At 39.1% G+C, this 19,307-nt stretch overlaps 1 protein-coding gene and 1 long non-coding RNA gene across 4 annotated transcripts in view; both read left to right on the forward strand.

The window, feature by feature from the left end:
* Positions 1–6,464, forward strand: part of CRACR2A (calcium release activated channel regulator 2A) — a 52,834-nt gene extending 46,370 nt beyond the window's left edge. For all 3 annotated transcript variants that reach the window (XM_023922732.2, XM_086882521.1, XM_086882519.1), the window contains exons 16-18: positions 330–431; positions 5,013–5,089; positions 6,030–6,464. In XM_023922732.2, coding sequence (XP_023778500.2) covers positions 330–431; positions 5,013–5,089; positions 6,030–6,120 — 270 coding nt within the window. In that variant the 3' untranslated portion in view covers positions 6,121–6,464. The remainder of the gene's footprint in view (positions 1–329; positions 432–5,012; positions 5,090–6,029) is intronic.
* A 461-nt stretch (positions 6,465–6,925) lies between these two features.
* LOC147654307 (uncharacterized) lies at positions 6,926–10,309 on the forward strand. Its single transcript, XR_015284920.1, has 2 exons — positions 6,926–7,062; positions 8,552–10,309. It is a non-coding gene; the product is annotated as an uncharacterized LOC147654307 (long non-coding RNA).
* The last annotated feature ends 8,998 nt before the right edge of the window (positions 10,310–19,307 follow it).

Below are 19,307 nucleotides of genomic sequence, written 5' to 3' on the forward strand. Positions count from 1 at the left end.
CTGGCCATGTAATTAGAAAAGCAGTGGCTGTAAACACATAATATCTGAGCCTGTGTAGCATTCTCTTTCCCATTTTAATATAGAGTCTAATGAGCTTATGTACTGTTATTTAAAAAAGTCCCTAGTCAGTGTAATCTTAGCATTATGTCTTTTTCTTGTCTTTTATCCATCTTCAACTCCCGACATGTTTGTAAGCAAAGTGGCACATACCTGGTTTGTGTGAAGTCTTAAATGTCTTGTTATGGTGTGACATTTGTTAGCAGTTATCCTCTTCATCTGCCCTCTTTTGAATTCGACACTTCAGCTGATATTTCCTATTTATTCTGCAGGAGGCGACTGGGGAGAATGTGCCTGTTCTTTTGTTGGGTAACAAAACTGATAACGAAAAGGAGCGCGAGGTCCCGATGGGAATGGGAGACCATCTTGCAAAGGTACTGTATTTAGGGAACTCCTTACAAGGTCTGAAGGTGAAGGTTTTAAAATGGAGTTTCAAATGTGCTTAAATTCATAGAAACAGAGTAGCATTAGTCAGACAGGTATCTTTAAGGATTAGGAACCCCATCATACTCTTCAATTCAGCTTTCAATGATGTAAGTGCTGATAATTATAGTACTTATAACACTGCCTAGATGAAGAGAACACCCTAAAACCAAACCAATCAAATAAAAAAAACCCTGAATCAAACCAAAAAGTGAGTGGAGAAGAAAAATATTTAAGAATTCACTCTTATTGTGTCTCCTCTCTCTCTCTCTTTGTTCTCTCTTTTTCTCTATTTTTTCCTTGCTGCTTCTTTTCTCTCTCTTTTTTTCCTCCCTTTTCTCTGTGAAAGAATTCTTAACATAGAGATAATTTGGGGACCTTTTCTCCCTCCTACGTCCTGTAAAACCACAGAAGACCATCTGTTACTCCTGTGGTAGGAGTAGAAAACATGTTTACTTTTAGTAACTTTCCATCAAGGAGATAAAATAAGTAGAGTTAGCAGTCTGCATCTACCAGAGCACTGGTGATCCATGGGCATAATTTAAGCATTCAAGGGGCTGCAAATACCACATACTTGTTTATATTCATGTGTACCATGCCCATCAATTTTTCATTTGAATCTCTTTAACAGTGATTATAGTTTAAACATGAATGCCTGCAGAATATTAATTTATTTAGATATAAGTCATCAAAATATTGCTGAAATATTCACTGAATTAGTAGGAATATACCTAAATTAAGCAGTCTGCTGGACTTAACATACTTGCCTGTTTCACCTTTGAAGATAGATTTACTGCCAGTAATAAAAAGAGTATTTTCAAAATTTGAAGTGCAGCTGAATTATTCTTTCAGGAAAGGTTGCTGCTAGGCACCTCTCTGTAACTGAAAGAATTAGGGCCAGATCTCATCTTATTTCAATTATTCACATAGCCTTTTGGAATGATACTTCCCTATTCAGGTTTGTGTCCATTATTTGGTTTTTGTCAGAGAGAATTATCAACCTTGAACTTTATCCCCCAAAGGTTCTTCCTTTAGGAAATCAGCTTTCTTGTGTCCATGGAAATGCAGATAAATTTAAGACCCTGGAAGCTAGAAGGGACTCCATGGTGTAACACTGAATCCTTCTGTGAAAAAACAAGTGACACATAGATGCTAAATGGACAGAGAGTAGGTGTCTTGCATGTCATCTTGCTCTAAAAAAACTGTACTAGTAAAACAAAGATGAATCATTCTAGTGTATAGAGCTCACAGCCCACCAGGCTATTAATTCTAACATGTCATACAAGAAAATAAAATGTTTTGCATAAGTAAAACAAAAAGTTGTCAAATAAGATGGTTATAATCAAATGAATGAGTCTGAATGACTCATTTGAATGTTTGAATGTGCTGCCTGAGATAGTTAAGAGAAGGAATGATTAATGGCAATGGATTAGTTGAAAAGCATCATAGATATAATTAAATTATAATAATTTGCTTGCTGAGCTAATAATAACCATGGATTTTAATGAAATATTAATTTTTGCTAAATGGCTGTGTAATTCCTATGAAGCCACATACCACTGTCTCTGTTGGTGTATGCAGCTGAGTTACTGGTTTTGTGAATAATCCCATGAATTACTCACGAATGATCCCAAATACACAGGGCAAGATGCTGAGCTGATATTAATTTGTATAGCCATATTTGGTGAAAATAAACTCTTCTTGTTCAGACAAAGAATCAGTTTAGCCCATTGGCCCTGAAGTCCAGAAGTTTTAGGGAGTGTTTCAGTGTCTCACAGGATGGGATTGGTTTCAGTCAGAAAGGAACATGTACTTTCAGGGGGCATTTCAGCTCAGCAGTATGAACCCTTGATTTGCTTCAGTCCCACATCCTACAAGCACTGATGCTGTACTCCACCTTTGGTCAGAAACCCAAGGGCTTCCATTATAATGCACTTGTCACACAACTTCTCTGCAAGGCAGACAGCACAATTCATTTTTAAAAGGAATAATGGCAGCCTGAAGGGAGTTGTCATTTGAGAAGACTGGCAGTTCCAGTATGTTTGTCATACCCTGTGAAAGGGAGAATGGAATGAGCACAGGGATTGTGGAAGTCCATTTGACTTTCTTTAGCAGAGGATCTGGAAGAAAAACACCATATAACAAATTTCTCTTTAGCTTAGCTTGATCCAGTGATCAAGAGTTCCTATGAGCACAACAAGAGAGAGTATTCAGATCATATTGTGAGCATCCAGGAACAGCCAATGTTCTGTTTGATAAGTGTAAGCACTGCTAATTATTTAAATGAAATGCCCTATGATAAAGGTGCTGCTCAGGCATGCTTATATCCACATGATTTTATTTTGGCCCTGCACATACTTTCTGACTGATCTTAAATGTGTCAGTAAATCCTTCTCTATTGCTGTTCCTCAACTATAAAAAAAGATGCCTTGTCTGCCTTGTCTTTGCAGAGTATAAGTGCTTCATGGAATGAGGACTGTTTCTGTGTATTCATACGGTGTCCCCTTTGTAAACCTGTCAGTGCCATTCTTACACAAATACTTCTAATGAGGGAGCTATTCTCAGACTGATGCTACTTTACAGGACAGAAAATTGCCCAGCTCTCTCTGGTAATAATTCATTTTCCTCCCTATTCTTTAGATGTCTGCTGATTTTTAGGTAAGTTTTAAAAATGAAGTAATTGCCAGTGGTCTCCAAGGTTCAATAGCTAATTATTGGATGGTGATGGATGGCATTTCCTAGCTTAATGTGTGTTGTGCTCCTTGTCTATTCTATCAATTAAAGTTTCCTTTTTGAATCAAGGAAATGGCATCTTGTATTTCCAGACCATCTCCCCTTTCAGACAAGAACCTTTTTGCTATACTGAGAGAATTAAGCACTCATTATCAGTTGAGTTCAAATTGTCATCTTTCCATCCAAGCAATTTGTTGAAAAATCCATTCAGATTCATGCCAGCATAAATGAAGTTGTCAGTGAGAGCTCTCCTTTAGTGACACTTGTATGTGAGGAAGATGTTGGAGTAGCATCACTCTCAGCATGACTGATATAAAATACCTATAAACTGACCACAGTAGGTGTTCTATTAAAGTTCTGATCAGCTGGGCAGAAAAATAGAGTGTAATTTTTATTTTAGGCTTCTGTTTGCATAGCTACCAAGAAATTTGACCTGGTCAAATTTTATCTTAAAACTTTTCTAAGAAAAGCAAGAGAATCATAGGGTTGCATCATTGTAAATGTTATATATATTAAAAAAAAATAATAAAAAAAAGGATAAAATATCTATTCAACACTAACGTCACCTGATTTCTTCCTTTTCTGCTTTTCTATGCCTATCTGGTCTTCAAGAAATTACTGCATGCTGTTCAATCCTATTTTTCATTAGAACAAACAATATAGCTGTTGACAGCATATTCAAAACTGATATTGGATAACTCTGAAGCACTTTTTTAAAGCTGCTAAAATAAACTACTGTATTTATGAAATTATTTTCCCCACTTTTTGTCTCTGAAATTTCATGAAGATGACATAAATTTCCAAAAATTGTGCAATTCTGGAAGTATGATACATAGAAAAAAACCCAACAAACCAAAACTGAAATACCTGATCATCTTAATGGAAAGCTTTGAAAACTGAATTATAAATGTCTTTTGAAGAGTGGCTAAATAAGCATAAGTGCAGTAACCACAGTTAGTAACAAACAAATGAAAATATGTAGATGTGATTATAATTTTCTAAGGTACTGGCTTAGTTGGTTGCATTTTAATCTACTGCTGTAAATAGCAATAAGACACAGAGAAAAATGGAAAGTGAATAGAAATCTGAAATCTGGATGGGTAAAAGGACATGTAGTAATACCACAGAGGCAATATAGATGACCTTCATTGTAGTAGGTTGTGAAAATAGACAGATGACTATTATGGAGGATAATCTGTCATTCCCTTTCAAAATTCTCTGCCATCAGAACCGCCAGGTCAGGCTCTTGTGCAGATGATCTCTTGCATTTGCCTTTATAAGACTTCAGCTGAAGTGCTGAGAATCTCTCCCAAGACTTGATCATTTACCCACTATTCCTAATTACAAAACTTCCAGGGGAGTACAAAACTGAAAGATGCAGGCTGTCTGCAAAAGAAGGTGCAGAAAAATTTCACAAGTACAAAAAGATGAAAGAAGAGTTACTGGAATTCTTTTCACCTGCTTTGTCCAGCACTCAGTGATGTGGGAATTGCCTGATCATCACAAAGGAATTCAGGAGACTTGTACCTTACAAGATCTCTTTTCATTTGAGCTCTTACATCAAAAGCCACTCCACACAAATAGAACAAATATCTTCTAAGAGAAGCATAAAGTTGTTATTTTTGAGGCACACTGACTTCCTATGTTACTCTTCACTGTTAGCTCTAAAATTAAAATCCTAGGACGATCTATTTCTCCTTCTTTATTTTCATACTTCAGTATATCTGCATTTCTGTTTTTACAGCTGGAGTGAAACATTGTGCAAAAGTAATTGAAATGACCTTTCTCTTTGATTGTAGGATTATAATCTAATTTTCTATGAATGCAGTGCATATTCTGGGTGCAATGTGGAAAAGTCTGTGCTTCACTTAGCTAGGTAAGAAAAAAACACAAACAATGAGTTTTTTATGTGCCTCTTGCCCTGTAACTGATGACACAGTGAATTCCCTTTGTTTAATTAGTTTTATGTTATATTATATTATATTTGTATTATATTAATTTTATATTTATTAGCTATAGAAACTGAGGGTGATGAAATATTTATTGCTTTTAAACTGCTCTGTAGCCTGACCCTGTTGCTCTGACTGAGAGTAGCTTAGGTTCAGAAAGAGTTATGCTGGTGAAACTCTGTATGGATCCAGAAACATCTGGATTGTTGCTAGGAAAGCTGAGGGCCTTGGCTGTTGTGATAATTCTTGCAAGAATTTCCTGAAGGTTTGGAGAAATATATTTGAAAATGGATACTGTTGACTGCTTGCAGCAAGACATTGGATATGCTTCTTTCTTCTCTCTGATCATTACTTCTCAAATTCTTCCTGGGGGCTAGGAGACAGGAAGAAGTGGATTTTTGAAGTTATATAAAGGCTAGAGGTAAAGGTACAGGAAAATATGACCCCTCTGAACTGCTTACAGAGGTGAAGACACCGGTTATGAGTTGGAAAATCTCTAGTATTGTTGCTGAAATCAGTGAAATTTTGTGAAAGTGTCAGTAATTGATGAATGACTAGGCAGACAGATTTGTTTTAGTTTTGTTCCAGCCTTAAAAGTAAGAGATGAAAGTCACTGTTTTGAGTCTCTGTAATATGCAAAAAATATTAACAATCAGCACTAATTTTTTCTAACTAAATGAACGAAGGCAGTTGTGTTATGGGGTCACCATAATTGTACTTTTTTGTTTGTTTGTTAGTTCACAAAATTGTATCATCTTTTGTAAAATCTCTGGATATTTTTATACTCTTGGGAAAATGGTTTTTTGTTTGCTCTCTTGTGGGTTTTATTGACTTTTTTTTCTCACATGTATTCTTTCTTTGCCCCAGGATTTTAAAAGAACATGAAGATAAAGTGAAAGAGAAAACCATTGAACTTCAATCTGATACAAAAAAAAAGTCATGCTGTATGAGGCAATAAAATGCTGAGGCGTGTTTACAAGTCATACATTTATACAACACTACCTGGAACTGTTAGATTTGCTTTTATCATCCAAATATTTCTTCTGCTGTGTTCTGAGTGTAGGTGTAAGTGGAAGTTAAAATCTTTTTATGATCTGATCTTGCTTTTATAAATATTATCTTCAGTTAATTGACAGTGTATTTGGGGCAGTAACAGTCTCTTATTCTGTTTGGTGCCTAATACCACTGAATCCTGTTTTGTCATCAGGCTTGTAGAAGCTGTCACATTATTAATAAGAAGAAATAATTTTATGGGAAGAAAACTATTTGGAATATGAAGTAAATTCTTACTGGTGTGAATGACCCATCCTGTGAATATGGCTTATTTCATTTTTGTTCAGACCTTTAGATCCTGATTTTGTGCTGAGGTCTTTATAGTTTTTCAAAAATTTACATAGGTATAGTTGTTTGTAGTTCAAAACATGTTAAGGCTGACTGAACAGCTCTTTGTTTTAAAAGGCTGTCACAGAAGGTATCATAGAATATTTTGGAGGTAGAATTTTCAGAAACGCCGGATCATATTTTGAGAAAGACTTTGAAAAACTTACCAGCATTTAATGAGTGAAAAATCTCACCAAATTCCAGTGAGATATTGCTCTTTTAGCAATGCTAAGAAAAAAATCCTCGTCATTTAGCTAAACACATGACTGATTTTTCAAAAGCAGCTGCCACACAACATTCCTCCAGGGCCTGATAGCACTGAGACACAGTTTACCCATGGGGATGCGTTTTAGAAAATCATGGCCCACCCTGGATCATAAGAAACGCAAATGTCAATTATCTTTTGAAGCTTTTGTGGAATATAAATGGAAACAACAAACTTGAGAGTGTGTCACCCGGCCACCACATGATCAACAATTATTCCTGGTGGAATATGTCTTCACTGCATCCAGCTATTGTGGTAAGCATTCAAGAACAAGTATTCACAATGGTGAGCTTGTTGGGAAAGTGGAACCCATGACATAATTTATATCATTAAAATATCACATAGAACAGTAAATTTCACTATAAAAACCTGTTACAGACATTATGTTTTTAATCTATTTTTTAAATGTTTTAAAAAAGTTATTTTTCATTTAACTAATGAATCAATTTGGAACTTAAGATGAACGATAAGAACTAACTCAATAAGTAACTTTAGTTTTGGGTAAAAACTTTGTCAGTAATTAATTATGCTCTTGGGATTTCAGTCTGATCAAAGGTGTTTATCTAGTTCCAAGAACTGCACAATACGGGTTTTTAGACTTTCCCCTACAGCAATTTCTGTATCCATACCAGCACTCAAGTACCCTTTCCTGTGAGGTGGGATCCAAATGTGACCCCTTCCCTATTAGGCAGAATAACCAGGGGCTTACTTCTATCAGGAATGATGGATGAACCAAGCAGCCGAGGATAAGCTGATTATTAAGAGCTTTTTCTCTTGTTGATTCCTGAGAATCTGCTCATCCAAATGAAAAAAAACTCCCCTTGCCTTCAGTGAGGTGCCTAAGAAGCTCTAAAACACGAAAGGAGCAAAATGAGCACCCATTACTGAAAATCAATAGGCTTTTTGTTCACTTCCCAGGGTTACTTCTTGAAGTCCATTAGTGGTTATGGAGAGTTGACCTTAATGGCTGTGGCATGTTATCCATCATGGAAATCTTAGAATTGAACCATCTGTGTTCAGGCCTGGCTGGAGCTGAACTAATGCAAACCATTAATTTAAACATCAAAAAAACCAATGCTTTATCCTAATTTCAACTAGGAAAGAAGTGTCACCAGTTTAAATATTGGCTCTACTAATTGACTTTGAGTGATCTGTTCCCCCATCAATATTGGAACCAGCAATATTTCCTTCAGTCTCTGTCAGCCTCAGGAAGATAGTTTAAACCCTTAATTTCAGCTTTACTGCCCATGATTCTAGCCCCACAAACTCCCAAATTCAGATCCTTGATTTTTTTTTTATCCTGAAATTCATCTTGATTTTGAAGGACAGTGACAGGCAGATTATCTTTCTGTGAATCCCAAGGGGTCATTTTTACTTGGGTGTCTGAGACACTGCCAGCAGGATGTACACAATTTGAGAACAGACAATGCTAAGAAGCAGCTGAATCCTGGGATGAGGGGGATTTCTTCTTCTACAGACCAATCTGGTGCAGTCTAGCACCCAGGCAGTGTCTTCCATTTCAGATGGATAGCTGTGGCTGCTGCTGACCCTTTTTTGAAGTCCAACCAAATCCCAAGCTGAGTACACATTGCAAAGGTGCAGATACACATGCAGCACCAGTGTCATCAGCCACACAGACAACACAGAGATTGGTGTCTTCACTGCTTGTCACCCACATATACACAGACAGGATTCCTATAAATATGAGCACAGATAACCTAATCCTCCTCTTCCTTTCCAATAGATCAAGACTGAAACTCACTGATGAAAACGTGCACATACACAACTCATAAGACTTGCAGTGCTCTCTTTCTCCCACTTTGGCCTACACTTCTCCCCAGAATCAAGCAGAAGATAATGTTTAAAGGAAAGACTGGATGACCTGAAGCTATGGGGCACAAGGCTCATTCAGATAAATTCTGACCAGCAGCTTGCCAACTCGTCCCTTTTATTGTACCATCTCTTGATTTTTTTCCATGCTTTTTCTTCTTCCATCTACCCTGACCCCTCCCTTTCTCTGTCCTTCATGTCCTGAAGAAACAACTTGTCCCTAGTTGCCTTTTCCCTATTAGTCCCAGGTTTTCTACATCTGTACCCACATACCTATTTCTTCTACCATTTCCTAAGTCACCTTGACTTTACATGCTGTTATTGATATAGTTACTGCGGTGCTGCTGGCCTTACAAGTTTCCACTCCTGAAAGAATCCCAAATATTCTGCTCCAATTAATTGTGAAGTTATTGTGTAACTCCCCCTTATCCACCTGGGAAGTCCAGACTCTGCTCACTGTGCTGTCTGTAGCAATGTTCAGCTTCTCACACTTACTATTTGTATCTTAATATTTGCAGTGTTCCGAGTTGCTTGTGTCATGTCCAGGGTTTCTCATGGTCTGTTTGGTTATCTACACATCAGGCCAGGGCTTACTCACCTGTTGGCACACCTGAACAAACAGCAGCTACCGCTGGATTCATGCTCACTGAAGACAGGTTTGAATAACATACTACAAGCCTCTACTCCCAGACAGATTCTGCTGTCGATTGGGCCATCAAACTGGTGTGGGAATTCTCAGGTTTCCATGTTCCTTGATGATAACTGTGTTGCTGGGCTGCTGTCTTCTGACTCTCCACCAGGGTTGCATACCTACTGGCAGTATTTTTCTCAGCTCTTCAGAAAGCTAATACTGTCTTAGCAGTGGTGAAACTTCCTTCCCCTTAATTTTTTTTTTTTTTTTCCATTTTTCGATTTTTCCATTTCAATTCTCCATTGGGAGAAATTTTTCTCTGCTTGGTCAGGAACCCAATACTGACAGATCATTGGATATGCACAATACAAAGTCCATTTGCATGAATATAACAGAGTGCTCCTAGCCCTTTGGAACTAGATGTCCATGAATTACTGTATGCCTATCAAAAGAGGTTCCAGCCTGCCCAGATGTGAATGGAGCAACTGTGGAAAAAAATCATTGCACAGTATAACCTCCCTGAGAGAAGGGTACAGCACCTCCTGACATACCAGATTTAAGGAGTAATCTGCAGCTGTTAAAATGGGAATTCTCCACACACAAAGAATATGTGAGGAACAGAAGCAAGTTTGCCTCTGAAAGAGCTGTAGTCAGTGGTCACACCCCATGCTGGACCAGGGACAAATGAGGAACAGGACAGCTGGCATCCCTAAGCCCAGAACAACTGGAAGCATTGGGATTTAATGGCTGAAACCATCCTACTTGGGGTGGCAGAAGGCATTACACATAGCCCCACAACTTCTGTGTTGTCTGTTGGCTCCCTGGACAACTTCTGACAGACAGAGTTGACCCCATAGTGAAAAAAATGGAAGCTGAAACTCAGAAGCAGAGGAGAGAAAAAATGTACATGAATACATTTGTCTAATGATTTACACTCTTTTTCCTTCCCCAGAACCTCAATCATTGATAAAAGATTTGTGTACTTTGGTAGTAAATTAACTCAAGTAAAATTTCCCAACTTGGGACCATTTTTGTTTGCAACATCCGTATATTGGCAGAATTTTCTACCATGTGAGATCATTTCGGAAAAAATCCACTTTATCATCTGCACAAGTGGAAGCTTGTTTTAGAAAGCAGAAACATGCTCATAAAGCTCATCAGTGGCAACTTCCTGAATTCATCCACAGCTGTTGAAATAATGGGTCTTTTTGATTATTGAAATTACAGGAATTGCAATAGCACTCACATACACTTCTGAAAAAAAGATGGAGTTGGGCACTTTGGCCTGTTTACACATCAAACAACTGAAGTTCCTTTAATGTGAAGCTAGTAAAAGGCACCTGGTTATTGTCTGATGAAAATAGACTTCTCAAGGGAAAAAAAACAACCCAGTAGGTTAAGTTTACAGGGCAAGTATGAAAGTTCATTTCTATTACTAATCTGAAGTATTGTATGCAGTGACACTGAATCCTTCCAAATGTACTAGAAGTTGAAGGACATTGGATTAGTCAGATAAGCATTGCTTATTTCCTTTCAAACACTGAAGAGGGAAGTGTTTCAAACAAGTCCAGCTATTCTGGACATCTGTGTTCAGCTTCTGCAGTTGTCAGTGCATTTTCTGCCACGTTTCTCCTGAGCACAACAGTCATTACAAGAAAAATCCAGATTCAGAGGAGCTTTCTCAGTGGAAATGTCTGGTTTTCATCGGTTGAAGAGGAAGGGAGTAGGGAATCCTGTGGAGCCGAGACGTTCGAGTAACACACCTGAACCTTACTCAAGCACTCCCATTACCTGAGCTGCTGTTTGTGTGTGTGTGGGTAATGAATGGTGAAGATCCTGCTGTGTTTTGTGTGGCTGATGGCATTAGTGTGTTGTGTATGCACCTGCATCTTTGCAGTACCTACTCAGCTCAGGTTTTGGCTGGACTTGCAGAAGGGAAGAGCAGCAGCCACAGCTACCATCCCTCCATGACATACTGTGTTGTGCCTTGTGTTTTGGCTTGTGCCATCTTCGCCTCACATTGTGAGATACATTGTGTTCTTTTGATCAGAGCACAGATAATATGCTTTTTTAGGTCTTGTGTCACTGTATCAGCTTAATTTTTTTTTTTTTTTTTTGCTGTCTCCTTTATGACCTTGTTGAAAAGTGAGTATTGTCAGCTTTGGAACATCAGTCTGCCTATTTGCAGGATTCAGTGCTGCTGCAGCACTACACCTAAATCTTACCTTTTCAGAGCAAATGAAGTCTATGAATGTGAATATTACTGTGACTGTACAGCTGCTGTTAAAGCTCAGGTGCTGCTGTTTTCAGGGGGTAGAGTACTAGGTAGGTTTGCAACTCTCCATTGCTACCAGTCATTACTCCTCCATTTTACCTTTTATAAGTTGTTAGAACCCTGCAACAAGCCATTTAAGGCCTTGGCAGAATCTCAAGGGGAAAAAAATAATAGAGAAAATAAGAAAAAGACAGAATTCTCTCCTGTGTTACTGAGCTGAACTAGCCCAGCAAAATCTGACAAGTAACAGTTAGTGGGAGGATATGGGTGGAAAACACAGCTAGAATCACACTTTTGAGAAAAGAAGTCTAGAGGGGTGGGCAGCCCATTTTCAGCACCAAGAAGGTGTTTAATTGTCTTACCTCTTTGTAACCTCATCTTTAAATATTAATAATTTGAACTGGATGTGAACCATGTTTCTCAGGCAGCCTCAGGAGCTCAGTGTTTCTGCAGCCAAAATCCAGTTTGGATACCACTGCTGGGGGCTGAAAAGCCTCAGGACTAGCAGTGCATGGCTCAGAGGTAAGGAAGGCTCTCAGCTGCAAAACTCAGATGCCTCCCCTGAGAGCCTGAGTGAACAGTTCTGTTTTTGCATGGCCTTCTCCCAGTTCTTACAGGTGCAAATGACTGAACTGCATTGAACTGCACTACTTGACAGTTTTGAACAAGGTCCTTTGAATCTAGGCTATTAAGGCTCATCAGTTGTCATAGAAACCCCGTATTGTATGGATTTATATTATGAAGCTGTAATAAGGCTGTTGCTCATCCCTCTGAAATGAGGCATAAATCACTAATGCAGCTTCTCAGTGACAGGACTTTTAAAAGTATTGTTCTGACAGAGAAACTGATTTGCATTAAATGACATTTCTGTCAGAAAGATGAATGACAGGTGTGAAACTTTCTACAGGTATGTAATAAGCATTTTTATTTGTAACCCTCTGTAGAGTCACCTTCTACACTGAAATAATTTGTGTCATTAGAAGCCCCAGGGGAGGTTGTGCAAGGAATTACTAAATTCACCTAAGATGTGTGAAGCCCTTGCTTGTGGCTTGTCCCATGCAGGGAATGTTGCACAGCAACTGAGTGCTGTTCAGATGATTAAATAGTGGAATTTTCTGTTTAATGTTTGTTCCTTGTTGACATGATTCTTGTGTAGAACAGTAGCTAAATGTACCTTTCTGTCATTGCTGTGCAGACAATGCAGCTGTGCAAACACAGTATACTTAGATTTCTGTAGGGTGCTGTTGGTCAAGAAAGTGAAGTCACAAATACAGATATCTATCAAATGATTAAAAATTAACTGCTGGCAAGTATCAAAACGTAATGCTAAATAAGCTAGGCATGTTTTATTGTGAAGGGGATTTGTATCCAATTTGCTGATAACTTATGAAGTCCCTGTCCTTGGAAGTTCTCAGAACAGGTTTTACAAAAAGCCACAGTGATTTGACATAGCTTTGAAGAAATTTCTTCTTGGACTAGAAACCACCAAGGTTTCCTAACAACCTACATTTTGGTGGAACTGATGGAAAAACCCCCAAACAAATAGCATTTTAGTTAAGCACACCATTTTGCATGTCTGCTTTGTATACCAACATTAAAGCCTAGCAGTTAATTTAAGACCACCACAACATCTGCAACAGAGCATTTAAGGGTGTTATTAAAGCACTCTGTGGTGCAAGACATCTCTAAGAAAACAAATGTCCATCCTGTCTTCCAGAAGGGCAAGAAGGGTCCAGACAGCAATAAGCCTTACCACAATTCCTGGGAAAGTGATGGACAACCAGGAAACCTGGAAACCATTCTGAGATACACGAAGGACAAGACGATGATCAGGAATAATCAGCATGGAATTACAATGGGGAAATTGTGCATAATGAGCCTGATAGTTTCCACAATGAAGTGTCCAGCTTGATGGATGAGGGGAGATTCATGGATGTTGTTTAACTCAGCTTTAGTAAGGCTTTTGACACTCTCCCATAACATCCTCATTGACAAGATGATAAAGTGTTCGATAACTGGACAAGAAACTGCTCTGAAAACCAGCTAAATGACTGGGCCCAGGGGGCTTAAAGAAGAGAAAGCTCAAGAGGGACCTTATCAGTAAATGCAAATACTTGATGGACTTTGGGAATGAAGAGAAGGGGGCCAGACTCTTCTCTGGAGTACTCAGTGACTGTAGAAGAGGCTACAGGCACAAATTAAAACACATGAAATTCCATCTGAAAGCAAGAAATTATCTCTTTTTTTTTTCCTGTGGAAGTGCTCAAACACTGGAATAGTTTTCCAGAGAAGTTGTGGAGTATCCATCCTTGAAGATACTCCAAACCTAACTGTAAATGGTCATAGGTAACCTGTTCCAGCTTGTCTTGCTTCAGCAGTGGGGTTGGATGTTTCCAAGAGATTGGTAAATCACAGTGGTGCTTTCTGTCTTCTAGAATTCTAGCTGTCTGTAAAGCCAAAGTCTTGTGGGACTGGCGGTATCTCCTGGCCAGCTGATTTATCCTCACTGTCTTGGGCATTTACGTGAATGGACTGTAGTAAAAAGGACACATAACACACAGGAAAGTGAGAGATGAGGACAGCTTAGTGGAAATGTTTGATAAAGGTCTGGTTTTGGTTTATAAGCAGAATCTACAAAGGGAATCCTATACATCACTGAAGTACAAGCTAGAAACTTCTCAAGATGAAGGAAATGAAACAGCATATTACGCCAGTACTGGTGAAGGAACAAGAATGGGAAGAACATAACACAGTAACAATGTTCTGGCAAGTAGAAGTGAATTCTGCATTTGGATCCATGAACATTAGGTTGCAAGGGTCTAGGAATTTGCCCAGATGGAGAGTAGACATCCTGCTGCTTAACAGAATTCCTACTTAATGGTATCATTTAGCGATAGAATTCAAATGGAAATTCCTCCCAGAAAATGTTAGGCCCTAATGTCTTCACTACTTTTGTTAGTGGGTTGTGTCAGGACAATTTACTAGTCTTCTGAATGTTTTCCAATTATTTTCTTAAGTTCTTTTCTCAGTTATTCCACATCTTTACTGGTAAAGCATACCTTCGCTTTTCAAATTCTGCTGCTTCCATACCCTCAATTCATAGCTCAAAATGTATTGTCATCATGTGTTTTCTGTTGGCTACTTGACATACAAATGTTATCCATCACATGCTGCTGCTTCAGCTTCACACAGCACTTAAGTTTCTTGCTATCTACACTCATCCCATAGGGAAGCAAGCAAAACAATGAGCTTTTTTTTCTGAAATACTCCCTTGGTGGTGATAATAGCAATTATATTTGCTTCAATCATATCTCATTAGCTAATGACATTGATTTGTCATGCCATTAAATGTGAGAATTATGCCACTATGGTGATAAAGTGCTTCTGCTAACTGATCAGCATTGCAAGTTGCTGTTAAAGAGTTACATGCGCCTTTCTGGGCTGCCATTTCATATTCCTGCATCAAAATGGTAGGGCATGTGTGATTTGTGATTGAATTCTCTTGTGACCTTAACACAGGGGTCCATTTCTGGTTCTAGGGCTGTGTTGTACTGGAAGTGCTGATGGTTCATTTGCATGAAGGGGAAATTGCTGGACACAAAAGCACAGAACCGAGCTGCAAAAGAGGACATTCTGTTCTCCACATGAAGATTCAGGGGTCAGCTCAGGCTTGATCTTGCTGATTGCTGCGCTTCTAAAAGACCACACTTGATGATTCAGAGGAATGACTTGGATTGTAGCCCAAACCTGTGTGTTGTTTGAGGAAGTAAGACTGATTTTGTGTTGCAGTTGTTATCTCAAAGCTAACATGGTTTCTTTTTGTTTCATAATCACACTATAGTATCTCCCCAAGATTTCTCAAAAAATACTATCTTCATGTTGTTTGCATCATCACTAATCTCCATTGTTTGTTTCCACTCAAAAATGAAAAAAAAAATATCAAACATGTAAAGAAAAGAGAAAAGGAGTCAGGGAAATTGTATTGGTACTTGTAAAGCCTGAAAGACAAGCAAAGAGAACAGCAGAGATTACAAAAATTTTGAGATCATAAAAATCTTCTTCTTTCCTGTCAGTTGTATCTGGACTCTAGAATAATTTATTTTTTTTTTGTCTAAGAGACAGGTGGTCTGCTTTAGCAGTCATCTGTGAGCAGTAGTCTGCTTCTTTCTCTGTCTCAACTGTGTAGAACACATCTTTTACCTTTTTTGTGCCTATCCCCAGAAGCAGCAGCTATTTTCAGGGAACACTCTTGTTCCCTGTAGGCGTACTACTGCCCTGGCTCACCCCAGTCATCATATTGTGCAGAAATACCAGTTTTCTGGGAAATCTCTAGCTGATGATTCATGTTCTCTTTACTCTAAACATATTGTTTTATCAGATCTGAAGCATCTGGTTTATTTCTTTAGTTGCTTTTTTAAAAGATTTGTAGGTGCTGTTAATTTACACTTAATTTCTAGGAAGTTTAGATGCCATCTAAAGGATTTGTCTTCTACATGACTCCCATGTACCTGTGTGCTTAGCAGATTAAGATCTGAGATGACTTCTGAGAAATGTTGAAAAGAAATGCTTCAAAAAAAGGTGAAAAACCTCCCACTTTCAAGTTGGAACTAGTCTGTGAATGCTTCATGCCTATTGAAAAATAAATCACCTGGTTTCATATTCCAACTAGGCAGGTGCACACATTGGCATAAACTTAGACCTTACAAGCCAATGGAAATTGCTAATAAAATGCAACCAACACAGTAAGAAAACAAAAGTTCTCTTTTAAATAGTGATCCTTGGGATTACATTTGTTGCAAAACCCTTAGATGCATTTGTTAAGCACTGTGTAACAGCAGCAACATAGACTGTTAGGAGGAAAAATGGAGGAGGAGGGATTACTGGTGGATAGCAAGTATAATTCATATGAAAGGCTAGGATGCAGTCATGGGTTGTGTAGGGAAGAGGGGAGTTACCCTGAGGAAACTAAAGTGGGAACTAATTGTATCTCTGAGTACCTAATGGGGAGTTACAGTAAAAAGAGAGTCAGGCTTTTCTTGGGGGAAAATAGTAAAGTTACAAGAACCAAAAGTCCTAGGTTAAAACAAGAGAAATTCCAGTTGAACTTTGAGTGTCCCTGTGAGACAGGGATATCATAACACTGGAACAGCTTCGCAGAGAGTCTGGGGAGTCTTAGTTCTTGGAAATCAAAGAGTCCCTGAACAGTTAGGTTTAGAAAGGACCACTGGAGGTCATGAAGTCTAACCCCCAGCTCAAGCAGGGTTCCTTAGAGTCCATTACTCAGAATGAGTTTCCAAGTGATTTTTTTAATATTTCCAGGGAAGGAGATTCCAGAACCTCTCTGGCCAATCTGTTACAGTGTTTGGTCACCACACAATAAAGTTCTTCCTCATGGAATCATAGAATATCCTGAAGTAGAAGGGACCCATAAGGATCATTGAGTCCAACTCTTGCCCCTGCACAGCACAGCCCCAAGATTCACACCATTTTCCTGAGAGTGTTGTCCAAACACTTCATGAAGTCTGTCAGACTTGGTGCTGCAACCATTTCCCTGGAGAGCCTGTTCCAGTGCTCACCCACCCTCTGAGTGAAAAACCTTTTCCTGATATCCAACCTAAACCTCCCCAGACTCAGCTTCATGCTGTTTCCTCGAGTCCTGCCACTGACTGCAAGGATGCAAAGGTCACTGCTTTTCCCTCTTCTTCTCCTTGTGAGGATGCTAAAGACCACAATGAGGTCTCCCTTCAGTCTCCTCTAGGCTGAACAAACCAAGTGACAGGCTCATGTGGAACTTCCTGTGCATCAGTTTCTGCCCTTTGCCCTTTGTCCTATTGATTGACACCACTGAGAAGAGGTGACACCACTCATTCTCTTGGCACTCTCCCTTAAGGTACTTACAGACATTGATAAGGTCTACTCTCAGTCTTCTCTTCTTGAGACTGAACAGGCCCAGCTCCCTCAGCCTTTCCTCCTAAGAGAGATGCTCCAGTCCCCCAAAATCTTCATTTCCCTCTGCTGGAAACATTCCAGGAGCTCCCTGTCTCTCAGGCTGTGAAGCCCAGAACAGGACACTGCACTCCAGATTCGCCTCACCAGGACTGAGTGGAAGGGCAGGATCATTTTCTTTAACCTGTTGACAATGTTTTTCCTAAGGCATCCCAGGATACCATTGGCCTTCTTGGCCTCAAGGACACACCTCTGGCTCATGGACAGCTCGCTGTCCACCAGCATCCCCAGGTCCTTCTCTGAAGAGCTGCTTTCCAGCAGGTCAGCCCTGTACTTTCTAATCTTCCTAAAGCAGGGATTTAGTCTTCATTATATACATAGAATACCATGTATCCTCTATAAACTTACCTTCTAAGTGAATAAAGTTATCTGTAATCAAATCTGTATGTGTTGAATTAATTTCTGAATTAATATTAAATTTAAAGCAAATCCTATTAGAAATGATCTCTGAGAAGGCTCTTCAAATTAGCACTGTGGTGAAAACACATCTTGGTTGTTACTGGGTTAATATTATCATCTTGGGTAATATTCTTGTTCACATTTCCGACAGTTTCAACTCTTATTAGAAGTCTAAGACAATATTAAGAGGCTGTAAGCCCCAAATTCTGCACATAGAAAGGTCCCCAGAAAAACTCCTGCAAAACCCAAACCTGAATCTAATGACATCTGGCAAGGGTTAATTGTTTCTGGGAATAAGTTCTTATGAGAATAAAGTCATACTATGCTGATCTTTAGAGAACCTTGGGAATACAGAGTATTCCCTAATGCTAGGGACTGCTTCCTTAATCCTACCAAGCACTGCAAGTGTGAACTGCCCACTGTGCCGCTTGGAGGCATGCTCAGCACGGAGCCTTTTTTGGATGCTCCTTTTTGTTTCAAGTGACAGAAAAATCCCTGAGAAGAGTTTTAATACTTTTCCCTTAAGATCAGAGTCAAGGCAGAAGCGACCTGCTTTCTCTTTTCTCCAGTGCTGTGTTACTCATCAGGGACAGTCTTTTGTGTAAATACTGTATTTCTGCCTTTCTCATGCTCTGTCCTCAGCTCATGATCTTCTTTTCCCATTTGTGGGAAGGGAATTAAACGTTTTAAACACATGTCCGTTTCAGCAGTCATTTTGTCATTCTATTTTAATGAAAAGCTTTGAAAATCTGTGGCTTTGGTTCAATTCCGGAGTCCACGAGAAACCTTCTTATTCAAGGCTTGAGAAAATGAGGCTCAGACTCTGTGGTAGCTACCTGGACTTGGGTGGCTGAGGAAAGCCTTGTAGCTGATTGCACCTGACCTGCAAGGTCTTTGCATACCTGTTTCACTAATGCTGACCCAACTGACCCTATGTGCTGAACTCACTGGTGGTTTCAAAACCTTGTTGGTAGGTAACAGCTTTAATGGCCTTGCAAGCAGGAATTTGCTTTTTGATCACTGTGATTTGAAGACACTCGGCACTCCAGTAGGTACTCTCAGTTCTTTCTGTGGTGGAGAAATACATGATATTTTTTTTTGGTGTGAAGAAGAGCACAAGCTAATTTTCCAGGATGGAATATGCCTGAGGTGTGGTGACCACCTCAGAAATGTGCCATTAACAACATCAGTCAGGATGTAATCCTGCAACACTGAAGTGAATGGGCACTTCATGTACTAAGGCAAGGTGACCACTGTGGAAGAGAGACCAACACTTAGCTATCAGTAGTTGAAAGATGAGGCAGAAAGGGCAATCAATGTACAGCAGTTCTTAAATACTTCTCAAATTGGTTAATGAGC

This window comes from Cyanistes caeruleus, chromosome 3, assembly GCF_971803275.1.
Source record: "Cyanistes caeruleus chromosome 3, bCyaCae1.hap1.1, whole genome shotgun sequence".
NCBI classification, from domain to species: Eukaryota; Metazoa; Chordata; class Aves; order Passeriformes; family Paridae; genus Cyanistes; species Cyanistes caeruleus.